An 18603-nucleotide genomic window follows, 5' to 3' on the forward strand; every position below is an offset into this window, starting at 1 on the left:
ATAACTGAAGTGCCCCATCCCTGGCTCCACTCACATAAACCTCTCTCCAATACCCTAAATCCTTCCCAGATGTAACACAATGGTCCAACTGAGGCCAAAATAATGTCTTTACAAGTTCAGCATCACCTCCTTGCACTCTATGCCCCTATTTATGAAGCCCAGAATACTGTATGCTTTATTAACAGCTCACTGCCCCCATCCTGCCACCATTAATGGTTTACACACATATACCAATCGGTCTCTCTGTTCTTGCATACCCTTTGGAGTTATATTTCAGAATTCCAGTATTTGCAGTCCTGTTTTTCTGCTTTTATCTTCAAATCATGGGAATTTGAATGGGATCTGGCCTATCATTTGCAGTTCCCCATGCAATTTAGCCCTCTTTTTGATAAAATTTAGTGAAATTGATCTGTCAAGTGTCAGTCATTTCTCCTTTGTAACTTTCTCTCCAATGAGAGGGGCCATCCGTTGAAACAGTTTGTCTCCCACCCCCAGGCTGTGTTTTACTCCAAACCTGCTGTCCAGGATTTATTATACACCAACCTGCACATTCTGTGGTTCCCCGCCCCCTACCCCCCTCTCTCTCTCTCTGAGTAATTGTGTGTGAGTTAGCTGGAAATCTATCAGTTAGGAACTGCAAGATCCCTGGTTGGTTGGAGCACGGCAGAGCTCTCTGTTTATCAGTTGGGGGATAATGTGATCTGCTTTGCCTTCCTTTCTCTTTGTGGTTCTCCTCCAGTAACCATTTCACACAAAACAGCTGCTTGTTTGGTGTTTCAATGGATTTCCATTCACAATCAGAGTGAAAAGTGGACCAAAGGGCCAGTTAAAATCTGGACAAAAGGTAAGAATCTTTCCGTACTCAAAAGAGAGAGTGATCTCTTCAACATCTCAATCTGAGAGATTTATTGTTTCTTTTTCACTGCTGTTTGTTACTTTGTCAATGTTTAATTTTAGCTATTAGCAAAAATTTAATTATTTGACTATTTACCTATTTTTATTTATAGCAACTTTTTTGATTATTTTCAGTATGTTTATTATGACTGCTTATTACCTGATTAATCTCCCTGTTTGTTAACTTTAGATGTGGGCATTCCAATAACTCTGTCTCTATTGCTGTCCCTGGCTTATTGTTTTTGTCTGTCAGTGTCTCTGCCTCTTTCTCATTGCCTCTCTCTCTCGTCTCTGTCTCTGTGTACTGGCTTCTCTCTTTCTGGGTGTTAACCAATGTTTCTCTCTCTTTTGATCTCTCTTTCTCTCTCTCTCTCTCTCTGTTTTGTTGGTCTCTCTGTTAGCCTCAGTCTTTCTCTCACTCAGTCTCTCTCTCTCTCTGTGTTAGCCTGTCTCTCCCTGTTTCTGTTTTCTCTCTCTCTCTCTCTCTCTCTCTCTCTCTGTCTTAGCTTTGTTCTCTCTTCCTCTGTAGTAACCTCTATTTCTCTCAGTCTTTGTCACTCTCTGTGTTAGCCTCAGTCTTTCTCACTCCCTCTCTCCGTGTGTTAATTGCAATCTCACTCTCTCTCTGTGTTAGACTCAGTCTCTATTCTTCTATATTAGCCTCAGTCTCTCTCTGCTTTAGCCTAATTTTCCCTTTATCTCTGTGTCTCATAAGCCTGTGATATTATTTTCCTCTGTCTCCCTGGCTTGAAGTCAGATTTCTCTTTGAGCGTGCCTTTCCTTCTCTCTCTCTCTCTTTCTCAATCTTTCTCTTCCTCTGAGGGAATAAAGCCACCCCTGACACTGTGCAGGATTTTGCTTCATTCCTGAGCTGGATTTTGTTTGGTGAATAGAAGAAGTTGTCTGGGATTTGAAGGGAATCCCGGGAAGATAAGAACTCCGCCCAGCAGGAAATAGGGCACGGGACAGTGGGTGGGAGGCACCTGGAAAATGCAATTCTTGAACTGAAGGAAGTGTGATCAACCACAGACAAAATACAGGAGAAGAACAGGGAGCTATGGAGAATGATAGAATCAGTGACAGCGACACACAATGATAGGAAAATACAGGGATAGAGATTGATGGAGAGAAGGAGGTGGACATAGAGAATTAAAGAGGTTGACGGAGATGTGAAATTAAAACAAACTTGTGGAGGAAGAGAGAGATTGAGAGACACTGTCTCTGGGCAGACCAAATTCCTAGCACAACACTGGCTGTGAATGGTAATCTTCTCACTCCTCTCCTTTCTAGATAGAACGTGGCCAGAAGATGTTCCCAGGGATTCGGCAGATTGGTCTAGTCTTCAGTTTCCTGCGCTGTCCTAATTGCCCTTCGGTGCTGAGATGGTGAGGGTTTCGAGCAGTCTCCCCCATGCAGCCTGACAGTGCACTCAGACTTCCCACCAATTACCCCAAGCCCATGTTGTGTTAGCAGCATGTCCAACCGTTCCACCAACATGAACTGTAGTCAGAATTGCAGCCTCTATGACATGGACTATTTCGATAACTACTCTGATTACCCTGTCAATATCTTCCCCATTCCTATCTTGACCGGGATCACCATTACCTGCATTCTGTTGGCATTGATTGGCATCAGCGGGAATGTCATGACTATCCTGATTGTGCTTAAGTTCAAAGACATGAGGACCACGACTAACTTCTACCTGTCCAGTATGGCTTTCTCAGATCTCTTCATCTTTGTGTGCATGCCCCTGGACTTGTACAGGATTTGGCAGTACAGGCCCTGGAACTTTGGCAACTTGCTTTGTAAGCTGTTCCAGTTTGTCAGTGAGAGCTGCACTTACTCCACCATTCTCAACATCACAGCCTTGAGCGTGGAGAGATACTTTGCCATTTGCTTCCCACTCAAGGCCAAAGTGGTCATCACCAAGAGCAGAATCAAAGGTCTCATCTTTTTCCTCTGGTCAGTCGCTTTTGTTAGTGCGGGGCCCATCTTTGTTTTGGTTGGCGTTGAGCACATAAATGGAACTGACCCCCTGCTGACGAACGAATGTAAGGCCACGGAGTACGCGGTCAAGTCCGGCCTCCTGAATATCATGGTGTGGGTGTCCAGCATCTTCTTCTTCCTGCCCGTCTTCTGCCTTTCGATACTCTACAGCTTAATTGGGAGGAAACTGTGGCGACGCAAGAGGGAGAGCGTGAGACCCAGCATTAGCAGCAGAGAGAAGAACAACAAGCAGACAGTGAAAATGCTCGGTAAGCGTTTAGAGAAACGACCTACCTTTTTGTGGCGCCTTTCACAACCGCGGGACATCTCAGAACCCTTTCCAGCCAAACAAGTACTTTTAAGCTACAGTCACTGTTCTAAACTTTCACAAACACCAAAATCACCAGAACTTTTTGTGCAGTGCTTTTCAACTACTCCGCTATTGTCAGTCTAGAACCACGGGATTCCTCTTTCAATGTTCCTGAAAAGCAGAGATATTGAATCTTTTCAAGGCAGAGGTAGATTAATTCTTGATAAACAAGAGGATGAAAGGTTCTCAACAGGAGGTGGGAAAGCGGATTTGAGGTTACAGCCAGATCAACTATGACCTTATTAAGTTACAGAATAGTCTGGAGGGGCTGAATTTGCCTACTCCTGCGCCTAGTTTATATGTTTGTATTTTCCTGAAGCTGAGTGATGCAGGATAAAATTGGAGCCAGTCTTTATATACATTTATGCATTTATGTTAGAGATATAAAGCAAAATATACATCTCCGAATCAAGTGGCTGCTACTTCAGTCTGTTCAAATTTACAGGAGCACAGCTCATTTCTCAGTTAATGCTTGCCAAGTACATACAAATGACAGCAAGCCCCAGCCCAGATTTCAGTGTTTCAGTCTCTTAACTGTAACTCGAATACACAACCTTCTTGACTAAGATGTGAGTGTTAGCCCCAAGCCACACCTTACACTAGAGAGAAAGATTATACACAGAAACCAATCTCCTGAGGCTCCAAAGCCTGTCCACTGTCAGCAAGACACAAGTCAGGAATGTCATGGAATACTCCCCATATGCTTATATGGGTGCAGTTTCAACAACACTCAAGAAGCTTGACACCACCTATGGCACCATCAATGGCAGCCCATTGATCTCCTTCAATACTCACTCACTTTGCCATCAATGCACAGTGGCAGCTGTGTGAGCATCTCCAAGATACACTGCAAAAACTCACCAAGTCTCTTTTGACAGTATTTGCGCAGTCTGTGACCTCCACCATGTAAACAAACAAGGGCAGTCGATTCATGGGAACGTGATTGATGAGGGCAAGGCAATGGATGTTGTCGACATGGACTTTAGCAAGGCCTTTGCTAAGGTCCCTCATGGCAAGCTGATACAGAAGGTAAAGTCACATGGGATCTGTGGGGAGCTGGTAAGACACGTACAGAACTGGCTTAGTCATAGAATACAGAAAGTAAGGGTGTTTTTCTGACTCAAGATCTTTGATCAGTGGTGCTGCACAGGAGTCACTGCTGGGATCCCTGATGTTTGTAATATATATAAATGCTTTTGCAGGAGAACCATGATGGTTTTATTAGTAGTTTGCAGATGAAACAAAGGTGCTAGAGGATACAGCACGATATCGATAGGCTGGAGACTTGGATGGAGAAATGGCAGATGGAATTTACTGCAGACAAATGCACTTTGTAAAGCCTAATGCAGGAGGGAAGTATACATAAATAGCAGAACCATTAGAAGCATTAACATACTGAGGGATCTGGGTGTACGGGTCCACTGTGCTGTGAAAATGGCAGCACAAGTGGATAATGTCAAGAAGGCATATAGCATGCTTGCCTTTATCAGTCAAAGCATGGTGTATAAAAATTGGCAAGTCATGTTGCAGCTGTATAGAACTTTAGTTAGGCCGCGTTTGGAATATTGTGTATAGTTCTGGTTGCCACATTACCAGAAGGAGGTGGAGGCTTCGGACAGGGTATGGAAACTGTTTACCAGGATGTTGTCTGGTGGGAGCTTATCAGCTATGAGGAGAGATTGGTTTTCACTTGAACGTCAGAGGTTGAAAGACGATTTGGTAGAAGTTTACAGAATTATGGGAGGCATGGATAGAATGGATAGTCAGAATATTTTTCCCGAGGTAAAGTAGAAATGTCATTTACTGGGGGAAATAAGTTAAAGGTAAAAGGGGGTAAGTTTAAAGGAGATGTGAAAGGTAAGTTTTTTTATACAGAGGGCGGCAAATACCTGGGAATGAGCTGCTAGAGGAGGTGATAAAGACAGATGTGATAGCAACATTTGAGAATCACCTTGACAGATACATGAATAGGTGGAGAATAGAGGGCTAAGGACCGCACAGAGACAAAAGGGCATCATGTGTCGGTGCAGGCTTGGTGCTGTACTGTTCTCCGTTCCTCGTTCTCTATATCTCTAGTTTCTCATTTCCCTCTCAGTCATACACCACTCTGGCTTGGAAGTACTCTGCTGTTCCTTCATAGTTGCAAGCTCAAATTCCTGGATCCTGCTCTCTAACAGCACTGTGGGTGAACCTACACCCCAATAACAGAGCATTCAGGAAGGCAGCTCAGATTGACACTGAAGGAATAAGTGATACATTTCCAAATCAGGATGATGAGTGGCTTAGAGGGGAACTTGCACCCTGGTGGTGTTCTCATGTATCTGCTGTTGTTGTCCTTCTAGATGGTCGGGCTAGAAGGCTTGGAGGGAGACTTGTTATGCATCATATAGATGTTACACATTCCCATCATGGTGCTTATATCGAGGAGTGAACAACGTAAATATAGTCACTGAGGCAGTCTTCCTGTTTGAGACAGAGAGCATCTCACTTCCAAAAATAATAGCAATTAGCACAGCAACCATGATCAAGGCACAGGGGTGGTGCATTGTCAGATGTCAATACTGAGGAAGTCCTGTACTTTAAAAGAGCCACTACTAAGAAAGTACTGCATTGTCAGACGATCAGTACTGAGGGACTCCTGCTCTGTTGCAGTGTCAGTGCAGAAGGAGCACCAAACTGTTGGTGAGTCAGTGTGGATGAAGAGTTGCAATCAGAGAGTGCAGCACTGTCATAGAGTCAGTACTGAGGGAGTGCAACACTGTCAGAGAGTCAGCACTGAGGGAGTGCAGCACTGTCAGCGAGTCAGTACTGAGGGAGTGCAGCACTGTCAGAGGGTCAGTACTGAGGGAGTGCTGCACTGTCAGAGGGTCAGTACTGAGGGAGTGCAGCACTATCAGCGAGTCAGTACTGAGGGAATGCAGCACTGTCAGACAGTCAGTACTGAGAGGGTGCAGCACTGTCAGAGAGTCAGTATTGAGGGAGTGCTGCACTGTCAGACAGTCAGTACTGAGGGAGTGCAGCACTGTCAGACAGTCAGTACTGAGGGAATGCAGCACTGTCAGACAGTCAGTACTGAGGGAGTGCAGCACTGTCAGAGGGTCAGTACTGAGGGAGTGCAGCAATGTCAGCGAGTCAGTACTGAGGGAGTGCAGCACTGTCAGAGGGTCAGGACTGAGGGAGTGCAGCAATGTTGGAGGATCATTACTGAGGTAGTGCAGCACTGCCAGAGAGTCAGTACAGAGAGTGCCGCATTGTCTGAGGGTCAATGTTGAAGGTGTGCTGTACTGTTGGAGTGTGAGTACTGATACAGCATTGCATTTTTGACAAGTCAGCACTGAGGGTGTGCTGTTCAATAGGAGATCAATTCTGAGGGAGTTCTACATTACTGGATGGACAGCAATATCATAAAATATTCCATACAGCATGCAAAGGAGCTGTGCTTATATCAATATCAGATTGGACCTGATCTTATCAGATAGCATAATGAGCTTGAGGGGCCAAATGACCTACAAGTGGTTCTAAACCCTTTTTATGTATATGTCCTGATCAATAGTTATTCCTAAACCAACATGATTTGAGCGGCAGTGTGAAAACTTTCCATATACGAATTGGCTGTTGTTTCTTACATTTTAACAGTGACTGTGCTTAGTTAGATTTAAAAAGGTTTTCAATAAAAAAAACTTATAAAAAAGCCACTTAGTTGGTTGGAAAGCACTTTGAGACACCTGATGATCACTAAAGACACTACAGAAATTCAAGACCTTTTGTTTGTCTGGTTGGTGGCAGTAAATGAATTAATGCTCATGCGGATACAGTTATAATAACCCAGACATTGTGGTTGAAGTGACAGTGAAACTGTCAGCATTTGTGGTCATTACACTCTGAAACTGACAGTGGTTTCTGTAACCCACCTACGCCTAGCGCAGTGTGATAATTCGGATAGATCTCTCTCCTCCAGGATATGCTGATGATATTCTTGCAGACAGAAGTCTTGGGAAGTTATTTGTTTTGCTGTGAAATTCTTCTGTTTCTTCTGGCAGGCTCACTGTAAAACTTTTGAAAAAGTTGCTCTTTATTGAATGAGGTGTAACTGGGTTTTTGAAGCCGCAGTGAATCATAATTATTGCTGAACAATACCTATGATCCTGAAAATATAACTTCTATCATTGGGAAATGTCAGACTTCTCCATTATGATAAGAAAATTACATTTATTTTTAAAATTTTCCTATTGTATTTCAACTTCTACTTCAATACCATGCCATCTTTTCACTCTCCGTTAAATGATTTCAAGGTGATGGATTCAGTACGTAATGCTCTGACTTGCTATCTGTGAGAATTCTTTAATTTAATTGGTTGCTTAGTTCACACAATGACATCATCATTACTGGATGTTGGTGGTCCCTCTGATCCTGGAACTGAATTAATATCTGGGAAGGTGAAAATCTAAGTCATAGAAATAGCTGGATATTACTGGTTCTCTTAAATTAACTGTTTGTGTAGCTATTTGTGCACTTGTAAATGTTCAGCAACTGCTGCCCAATCACAGAATCACAACTTACAATTGTCACTGTCTCAGTAACTGCATGAAAAAGTAACTTAAGGTAATCCATTGAATTGATGATATGATGAAACCAAGAACTGCAGAAGCTGAAAAATTGCTGGAGAAACTCAACAGGTCTGGCAACATCTGTTGACAGGTAGCAGTGTTAAAATTTTGGGTCCAGCGTTAAAATTTCTTCAGAACTGATAGTTACTAGGAACAGGCGATATTTATGCTAATGATGGATGGGTGGAGAGGGAGCCTAGAAAGAACAAGGCAACAGCCATGTCTGGCCCATTTCCTGCCCTCATTTTCTCTTTCCTCCCACCACAGTGATGGGGTCCCTCTGGTCCTTATTTACTACCCCACTAACATCCTCATCCAAAGGATCATTAGCCGCCATTTCTGCCACCACCAGACACATATTCCCCTCACCCGTCTTGTCAGCATCCTACAGGGACCATTCCCTCCAGCACACTCTGGTCCATTCCTTCTCCATGTTCAAAACCTTCCACAGCCCCATGGCACCTTCCCATGCAATTCCAGAAAGTGTAACACTTGCCTATTCACTTCCTCTCTCCTCATGACCTAAGGCCCCAGACACACTTTCCATGGGATACCTGCACTTCATATAGTCTAGTCTACTGTATTCACTTTTTACAATGTGGTCTCCTCGACACTGGAGAGACAAAACGCAGACTGGGTGCCTGCTTTGTGGAACACCTACATTCTGTCCACAAAAATGTCACCAAACTTCTAGATGCCTGCCACTTCCAGGCACCACCAATACCCCAGATCTCTGTCTCAGGCTTGCTAAAGTGCTCCAGTGAAGTTCAGGGTAAGCTGGAGGAACAGAACCTTCATATTCTGCTGGGGACCTTGCAACTATCAGCACTCAATATTGAATTAATTAATTTTAGAACCTGAATACATTCTCCCATGCCCCATGGGCCTATCAATATATGAGCTTTTTTTTAGGACAGCCAACCCATTTTCATCTGCTTGTGATTCTCGTTATCAGCTTTTCTTTCTCCTGAGCATTGTATCATCCATCCCTTGTTTCTGCCGAACTGCCATTCTGTCTCTCTGGGTTCCACCTCCACCCATCTGCTCACTCCCTGCCATCTGTAGAAATCCCACCTTTTCCTAGCTACTATCAATTCGAAAGAAGGACTCAAAACATGCACTCAGCTTTCTCTTCACAGATGCTGACGAACCTGCGGAGTTTCTCCAGCAATTTCTGTCCTCGAATTTAGAATATGGTTTGTTTATATTTGCAGGAAGCAACATACATTCATGTGTGGGAAGATGTTCTCTGCAAACGAAAGGCATATGTTCAAGCCTTGTGCATTTTGTGAATTATGCTGGACCTTCGGGAGTCTATAGTACCATGTTGCTTTCTCCATGGGAGCAGCTCAGCTAATCAGGGTTGACTTGACAACCTATCAGCACCCTTTTCTCACATAGCATAAGTTGTCACCATCATTTGAAAGTTGGCATTCTTGCGTTTGTCCTGAAGACAGAAAAAGCATTGACACCATCACTGTCTTTTCAGCCATTTTCAAATTCTACACTGCCAATATCAGAGTGTTTGGAAATGGTTAAACTGGCTGAGACCCTCCTCAATGGAAATGAATGAGGGATGGACAAAGAGAGGCTTCTAAACTAATTAAATGGTTTAATAGGGTAAATATAGGGAAAATATTTCCACTTGATGGGTGACAAGAAATAGATGTAATGCATACAAAATTGTTACTAATAAATCAGAAGGAATTGAGGGAAAATGTTCTTACCCAGAGATTAATTAGATTATTGAACTTGCTACCATGAAGGAGCAGTTGGTAACAATAGTATTGATGAACTGACTGGTAAAATGAACAGAATGATATTACATTACTTACAGTGTGGAAACAGGCCCTTCAGCCCAACAAGTCCACACCAACCCGCCGAAACACAACCCACCCAGACCCATTCCCCTACATTTACCCCTTAACCTAACACTACGGGCAATTTAGCATGGCCAGTTCAGCTAACCTGCACATTTTTGGACTGTGGGAGGAAACCGGAGGAAACCCACACAGACACGGGGAGAATGTGCAAACTCCACACAGACAGTCACCTGAGGCAGGAATTGAACTCGGGCCTCTGGTGCTGTGAGGCAGTAGTGCTAACCACTGTGCCACCTACGATTTGCTGAGAGGGAGAAATGGATGAGGGGAGGCTCACTTGCATCATAAATGGCAGCATAGACCAGTAGGGTCAAATGGCCTGTTTCCATGATGTCAAATACTCTGCCTAAGAACTCCAGGATATCATAATTGGACAATTCTTTGTTCTTTATTTGAACAGACAGGTTACTGAGTTTTAATAATAGAAAAATTTTAAACAGGCTATAAAGCTGCGACTATCCAGAGGAAATAATTTCCCACAGTTCATCTAATCCTCTGTTCCTGTGCCAATCCTTGTAAACTTTAAACCCCATTTCCTTTGAGATTTTTAGTTAATGATATCAGTCATTTCAGGCACCTAGTCTGACCTGAAGCACTCCCAAGGCAGGCACAGAGCAGTATTTACAATTTAGTAAAGTCAACCCTACACTGTGACCAACAAACATTCTCAGGACAGGTACACTGGGGGATTAGGTACGGAGTAAATCTCCCTCATTTAAACTGAAAGTAAAGCTCCCATGACACTCTCCATAAAACAGTGACAAGTGGAGTTTAATTCAGATAAATATGAGGTACTGCATTTTGGAAAAGCAATTCAGAGCAGGACGTATACATTTAATGGTAAGGTCCTAGAGAGCGTTGCTGAACAAAGATACCTTGGAGTGCAGGTTCATAGCTCCTTGAAAGTGGAGTCACAGGTAGATAGGATAATGAAGAAGGCATTTGGTATGTTTTCTTTTATTGGTCAGAGCATTGGGAGGTCATGTTGCGGCTGTACAGGACATTGGTTAGGCCACTGTTGGAAGATTGCGCGAATTTCTGGTTTCCTTCCTATAGAAGGATGTTGTGAAACTTGAAAGGGTTCAGAAAGGATTGACAAGGATGTTGCCATGTTTGGAGGATTTGAGCTTTTGGGAGAGGTTGAATCAGCTGGGGCTGTTATCCCTGGAGCATCGGAGGCTGAGGGGTGACCTTATAGAAGTTTATAAAATCATGAGGGGCATGGATAGGATAAATAAATAAAGTCTTTCCCGAGGGTGGGGGAGTCCAGAACTAGAGGGCATAGGTTGAGGGTGAGAGGAGAAAGACATAAAAGGGAACTAAGGGGCAACGTTTTCACGCAGAGAGTGGTACGTGTATGGAATGAGCTGCCAGAGGAAGTGGTGGACGCTGGTACAATTACAACATTTAAAAAGCATTTGGATGGGTAAATGAATAAGAAGGGTTTGGAGGGATATGGGACAAGTGCTGACAAATGGAACTAGATTAATTTAGGATATCTGGTCAGATGGACGAGTTGGACCGAAGGATCTGTTTCCCTTACATCTCTATGATTCTAAACACTCCCAGCCTAGGGACAGCATGGGATTAGATAGAGAATAAAGCTCCCTTGACATCGACTCCATCAAACACTCCCAGGTGAGGTCTAGCATGATTTAGGTGTGTAGTTGAGCAGTATTTATGTTGTAGGATTTGTAATCCAGACCCATTGATTAATAATCCAGTGAGTAGAATTTAATATCCCACTGTGGTGCTTCGAGAATTTGAATCACGGTTTTGAAATTGGGAAATAAAAAGTCAGTTTCCGTATAATTGGCCATACATCTATTGGAATAAAACCCGTAAGTATTGCAGATACTTGATGGGTCTGGCAGCAACTGTGGAGTAAAAGATAGAGTCAATGATTGAAGCTGTATGTGACTCTTCTTAAGAACTGAAGGAAGGTAGAAATACAATGGATTTTTTGCCATTGAAAGCAGAAGGGCAGCCTGAACAAATGGGAAGGTCAGAGACAGGATCATCATGGAATCCTTACAGTGTGAATCAGGCCATTTGACCGAAGCTAAGAGCATGGTGCTGGAAAAGCACAGCAGGTCAGGCAGCATCTGGACAGCAGGAGAGTCAATGTTTCAGGCAGAAGCCCTTCATTAGAAAGATGCTGATCCTCAGCATCAGCAGTTCTCACTCTCGCCCATTTGACCCAAGTCCACACCAACCCTCTGGAGAGTAACCCTATTACTCTGCATTGAACCCACACATCCTTGGATACTATGGAGAATTTAGCGTGGCCAATTCACTTAAACTGCACATTTTTGGATTGTGAGAGTAAACCGGAACACCTGGAAGAAACCTAAGCAGACATGGGGAGAATCTGCAAACTCCACACAGAGGCTGGAATCGAAACTGGGACCCTGGTGCTATGAGGCAGCAGTGCTAACCACTGAGCCACCGTACCATCTGCAGGTGATTGATTAACAACGATGTCATGGAACAAAAGATTAAGGATTGATAATGGGGTGCAGTAAAGAGGCAAAGTATTTGCGCAGAGTGAGTGATATTGGTGGAATCGTAATAGTGCTATCTAAAAGCAAAAGCAGCAGAAACAAAATTCACACTGGCAAATGTAAAAAAAATGATTTCAACAAAATCAAAATGAAGGATTGTTGAAGTTGTAGAACTCAGTACTGAAGCTGAAAGGTTGTGAAGTGCCCCCCAAGTGGGGGGATGAGGTGTTGCTAGGGTTTCACTACAACACTGCATCAGGCCAGCAAGACAATGGATTAAAATGGTAGGACATGCATGTATACTGTACGAAGGTGCTCCACAAAACTGCACTCACTCTGCAATTGATCTCCCTATCCTGTACTACAATGAACGAGGGACGAGCAAATTGTTCCTTCACAAAAAAAAACCCCGTAAGAACTGCAGATGCTGGAAATCTGAAACAAAAACAGAAATTGTTCGGAAATCTCAGCAGGTCTGACAGCATTTGTGGTGAGAAATCAGACTTAACGTTTCGGGTCACTGATCCTTCTTAAGAATTGATGGTAGCTGGGAAAAGACAAAGTGCTAGAGATCACAGTGGGTTAGGCAGCATCCATGGAGAGGAAGCAAGCTAATGTTTAGTGATTAGATGACTCTTAGCTAGGAAAAGAATGGTTTTTGTACAGAAGATGGGATGGGGGGGTAAGGTGTGAAGGGTAAATGATAGGTGGAGAGAGAGTCTGAAGAGAGGGAAAAGCAGTTGGAACAACAAAGGAATGATTAAAGGGGGAATGAATAGCTGCTAATGGGACTATTAGTAACTGACAATGGGTGGTGTGTGGTAGCAGCCCAAGGCCTGGTGTGTGGGGATGGGGGAAAGCATGGGGAAAGGTGCTCACGGCCTATAATTATTGAACTCGATATTGAGTCCAGAAGGCCGTATAGTTCCCAAATGGAAATAAGGTGCTGTTCTTCATGCTTGCACTGAGCTTCACTGGAGCACTCCAGCAAGCCCAAGACAACGACATTGGCCACAGAACATAACCGTGTGTTGAAGCAACTGGAAGTGAAGGGTCTTTTTTGTGTTCTACGAAGTGGTCACCCAGTCTATGCTTCATTTCCCCAATGTAGAGGAGACCACATTGTGAGCAGTGAATGCAGTCGACTAGATTGTGTGAAATGCGGGTAAAGTGCTGCTTCACTCGGAAGGTGTGTTTGGGCTCTTGGACAGTGAGGAGGGAGAAAATAAATGGGCAGGTGTTTGACGGTTACTGGGAAAGGTGCCATGGGCTGTGTAAAACCATTCTTTGCCAAGCTACCATTAATTCTGAAGAAGGGTCATTGGACCTGAAACATCAAATTTGATTTCTCTCCACAGATGCTGAGCTTTTCCAGCAATTTCTGTTTTTGTTTCAGATGATTCCTTCAGCTGGAATGGGTGTTTGGGCCTAGGACAGTGAGGGGGGAGGAGTAAAAAGGCAAGTATTAAAGCTCCTGCAAGGGCATGGGAAGCTATCATGGGAGGAGAAGGAAGTGTTGGTCGTGACGATATTGGTGAGGGCATGATCCTGCTCAAATGAAAGGAGAGGATGGAGGATGAGGAAGATGTGTGAAACTGTTCAATTGTAGTGAAAATCAGACTTGCTTACTAATGTCCTTTCAGGAAAGACCCCTGATCCAGAGTAGTCCATATGTGACTTCAGTCCCACACCAATGTAGTTGATTCTTTGCTTCCTTTTGTAAGCATGGTGGCTAAGTGAGTAACACTGCAGCCTCCCAGCATCCGGTAACCAGGTTCGATTCCACCCTCAGCTGACCATCAAGTGTTGAGTTTGCATATTCTCCCCGTGTTTCCTCCTACAGTCCAAAGATGTGCACATTAGGTGGATTGGCTTTGGAAAATTGCTCATAGTGTGTCGGTTGGATGGAATATCCCGGAAAATGTAGGGTTACGGGGATGGGGTAGGGTGGGATGCCCTTTAGAGGGTTGATATGGATTCAGTGGGCCAAGTGGTCTGCTCAGCACTACAGGGACTCTTTGAAGTGCACTTGCAAGCTTTTGTCCCAAACTGCCCTGAGCAGATCAGGAAGGATTTAAATGCCTTCCACCCCCAACCCATCACATTCTTAGATCAATCAGGGAGGAGTAACGAATGGCAGCTTTGGCATTGACACCGACATCCTTAAAACAATTGAGGAGAAACACCATGAAGGTCTGAATGTGAAAGGCGGCTAGCATGTACATTCTTTCATTGCTATTGGCACCCCTATAGAGCCAGTTGGAATGCTCTTTTGAATTGCAATACAATCAGTGCAGGGGAATCACTCAATAATGGTAATGGTATTAACAATATTTCCTCAGTGATGGATGCAACTTCAGATTTAACGAGTTAAAATTGATAATTTGCCTCAGTAAATGTCTTGATCCTTTTCTGATGGATCACGTTTCTCCAGAAGACTGCCTGGCTGTCTCTGCAACCAATTTGCATGGTCTGCTTCAATTCCCACTCCCAGACTATCTCATGAAATTTGATGACATGGAGTCAGAGAAACCTCCAAAACAGCAGGAGGCCATTCAGCACGCCATCTCAAAAATAAGGGTTCATGGTTTAGGGAACTTTATTAGCATGGAGAGAGGATTGGTTAAAAGTTAGAAAATCGAGAATAACAAAAAATAAAGTAATTTTCAGGTCAGGAGGCTTTTACTTATGAGGCTTTACAAGCTTCAGTGCTGGGTCCTCACTAATTTGCAAAAAGTCTTCTATCCGAGTTAAATGCTCATGTCTTAGGCAAAGGATCAGAGTGTAATGGAGTCACATTTGTGGATGATATACAGCTAGGGGGGCCCATTAGCTGTGAGGAAATGACGAAGGATTGCATTAACCTGGCACCATGGAGAAGGTGGCTTAAGGCAATGGGTGCTGAAGAAATAGATGGGCAGCCACTTCAGGATCGTGCCCTGATAGAATCCGACCTCTGGGGGGTGAAGGTTGTTCCAGTGTGTACTGGGTCAGCTGCCCACCATGGAGACGGTTGAACAAATTGACAGCAACAAATTAATCCAATAAAGAGCCAACTTGCAGCAATGAATCCCAATGGAATGAAGGGATGTGGGAACAGGATACTGGAGCTGAGGGAGAAGATCAGAAATGATGTTACACAATGTGGAGTATGGTGAAGGGGTAAAATGGTTGGGATGACGATTGTCAGATTGAAAATCCAAGGATAAAACACCAGTATATTGAGGAGTCACAGGGGAAATGGGAAGAAACTAAAGCAGCAAAGAGAAATTATGAGCAGAGACTAGCAGCGAATATAAAAGAGAATCTAAGTCTTCTCCAGGTGTGTTACGAGTAAAAGTGTGGTAACATGTGGTGTAGGACTGATTAGGGACCAAAAAGGGCATCAATTCCTGATGAAGGGCTTTTGCCCAAAACATCAATTCTCCGGCTCCTCGGATGCTGCCTGACTGACTGTGCTTTTCCAACACTACACTCTTGACTCTGATCTCCAGCATCTGCAGTCCTCACTTTCTCTATTTATTTATGGAGGCAGGGTACACAGCTGAGACATTAAATGAATACATTGTATCTGTCTTTATGAAGAAAAAGGCTACTCCCAAAGTCATAGTGAAAGTAATTGAAATGCTAAAATGGCTGAAATTGATATGCTGGAGGTATTAGAAAGGCTGGCTGTACTTACAGCCGTTAAGTTACCAGGACCAGATGAGATGCATCTGAGGATGCTGAGGTGAATAAGGGAGGAAATTGTAGAGGCACTAGATATCTTCTTCCAAACCTCCTTAGAGAAACGGTGGTTCCAGAGGAGAATTCCAAAACGTTGTGCCCTTTGTTGATCCAGTGTGTAGGGATAAATCCAATAGGTGCAGGTCAGTCAGTTTAAATTAGGTGGTGGGCAAGCTTTCAGAAAAAATAAATTAGCACTAAATTAATCGTTACTTGGCCATTTAAGAAAAGCCATCAGATATTTGTTTAGGGTGAATTGTGTTTGACTAACCTTGTTGACATTTTGGTGAAGTTATTGAAGTGGTTGGTGAGGGTAATGTGGTTGATAAGGTATATATAGACTTCCAAAAGGTATATGATAAAGAGCCACATCATAGACTTGTCTGTAAAGTTGATGCCCAATGACAATACAAATATAAGATCGGCTAATTGACAGCAAACACGAGAGGAGCAGGGAATGTTTTTTTTCCTTTGGACTGGAGGAAGATAAATAGTGGAGTTCTTCAAGGGTCAGTCTAAGAATCAAAGCTCTTCTTAATCAATAATAATGCCCATACTTGTACTTATGGGACACAATTTCAAATTTAACAGAGCACACAACATTTGGAAATATTGTGAACTGTGAGGAGGATAGTGATATAATTCAGGAGGATAGTGAGAGCTTGGTGGAATGGATAACATGTGGCAAATGAACTTTAATGCAAAGAAGCGTAAAATAATTTATTTTGGCAAAACGAGTGAGGCAATGTAAAATAATGGATGCCATTCTCTGACGTGTACACCAACTCCATTTACTTACCTTTGCTTCATAACCCTTGACTGGCACAGACTTGATGGGCTGAAGAGCCTTTTTCTGTTCTGTAAACATCTATGATCCCATGACTCTATCATTTCAATTCCTTTCTAGCAGTTGATGCAACAGTTTGACTTCCTAGGGCATTTCAGAGTGCAGTTAAGAGTCAACCACGTTGCTGTGGGTCAGGAGTGACACTTGGGCCAGACCAGGTAAGGATGGCAGAGTTGCACTGGCAAACAGATGGGCGTTTATGACAATTGACCATGCCATGACCATACACTGCCATCTTTAGACTTTTAAACAGCTCACCATCACCTTCTGAAGGACAACTAGGGACAGTCAAAAAATGCTGAACCTTTACATGAAATGAAACTGCAGCTTATTAAAGCGATATTAATACTGTCAATATTCACACCACTTTCTTATTGAAAGGGTTGAAGAGCCAGCTGGGAGCATTTCACTGGGATGTTGTTTCTTTTAACATGCTTTATGTTTTATCTTTATTCATTCAGTGAGCCTTTCTGGCTGTGCCACCATTTATTACTCATCCATAATTATCTCTAAAAAGATGGTCGGCAGCAGTCCATTTTGTATAGCTACTCCCATACTGCCCTTAAAGAGGGAGTACCAGGATTTTGACCCAGTGATACTGAAGGAATGGTGATATATTTCCAAGTCAGGATGGTGGGTGGCTTTGAAGGAAACTTGAAGGTGGTGGTAGTCCCATGTATCGGCTGCCCTCATCCTTCTATATGGAAGGGATTGTGGGTTTGGAAAGTGCTGTCTCAGGAGCCTTGATGAATGTCTGCAGTGCATTTTGGAAATGCAATGACTCCTACTGAAGTGAAGGGAGTGGATGTTTGGAGATGTGGTACCAATCAAGCCAATTACTACTGGATGTTGTCAAGCCCCCTGAGTATTGTTGGACCAGCATTCCTTGAGGCAAATGGGAGGTATTCCATCATACTCCTGATCTGTGTCTTGCAGACGGTGAATAGACTTTGGGGAGGCAGGAGGTAAGTTACTCACTGCAAAATTCCTGGCCTCAAAACTTATTTTGTAGCCACAGCTAGTCCAGTTCAGTTCAGTTTCTGGTCACTGGTAATCTCTCAAGGATTTTGAAGTGGTGGATTCAGTGATGGTGATTGAGTATCAAAGGATGATGGCCAGATTCTGTCTTTTTGGAGTTGTGAATGGTGCTGAATGTTGTGCAGTCATCAGTGATTGCGCATCCCCACTTCTGACCTTATGATGGAGGGAAGCCATTGATGAAGCAGCTGGAGATGGTTAGATCTAAGACACTCCCCTGAGGAACTCCTGCAGAGATAGTGTGAGCTGAGAAGACTGATTTCCATCACTCCAGTAACATTTAAGAAGCTTGACAACCTCCAGGACAAAGCAGCCTGCTTGATTGGCACCACATCCACAAATATTGGCTCCCTCCACCACTGACGCAAGGTAGCAGCTGTGTGTACTATCGACAAGGTGCACTGCAGACATTTGCCAATGATCCTTAGACAGCATCTTCCAAATCCATGACAGCTCCATCTGGAAGGACAAGGGCAGCAGATACATGGGAACACCCCCACCTGCAAAGTACCAGAATGATACCAGGAATTAGGGATTTTAGACACAAGGAAAGTTTAGAGAAATTTGGAGCAGAGGAGATTAAGTTGTGACTTTATTGGGATGTTCAAAATTATCAACGATTTTGACAGGGTAAAGAAGGATACTCTGGTTCCATTAGTTGGTCTGTCAGTAACTAGGGGATCACTATTTTAAAAGTGTCAGCAAGAGAGCTAAGAGTTTGATATAGAGAAACTTCTTTACTCAAGGA

At 43.4% G+C, this 18603-nt stretch overlaps 1 protein-coding gene across 1 annotated transcript in view; it reads left to right on the top strand.

Annotated features, from left to right (window-relative positions):
• The first annotated feature begins 688 nt into the window (after positions 1 to 688).
• The window catches only part of LOC122556338 (growth hormone secretagogue receptor type 1), a 39806-nt gene continuing 21891 nt past the window's right edge, over positions 689 to 18603 (top strand). Inside the window, exons 1-2 of the mRNA XM_043702970.2 lie at positions 689 to 844; positions 2185 to 3149. Of these exons, the coding sequence (XP_043558905.1) occupies positions 2369 to 3149 (781 nt within the window). The 5' untranslated portion in view covers positions 689 to 844; positions 2185 to 2368. The remainder of the gene's footprint in view (positions 845 to 2184; positions 3150 to 18603) is intronic.

Source organism: Chiloscyllium plagiosum, unplaced genomic scaffold (genome assembly GCF_037043375.1).
Source record: "Chiloscyllium plagiosum isolate Xiang-an unplaced genomic scaffold, Cpla_swu_hap1 HiC_scaffold_13, whole genome shotgun sequence".
In the NCBI taxonomy this organism is placed as follows: domain Eukaryota; kingdom Metazoa; phylum Chordata; class Chondrichthyes; order Orectolobiformes; family Hemiscylliidae; genus Chiloscyllium; species Chiloscyllium plagiosum.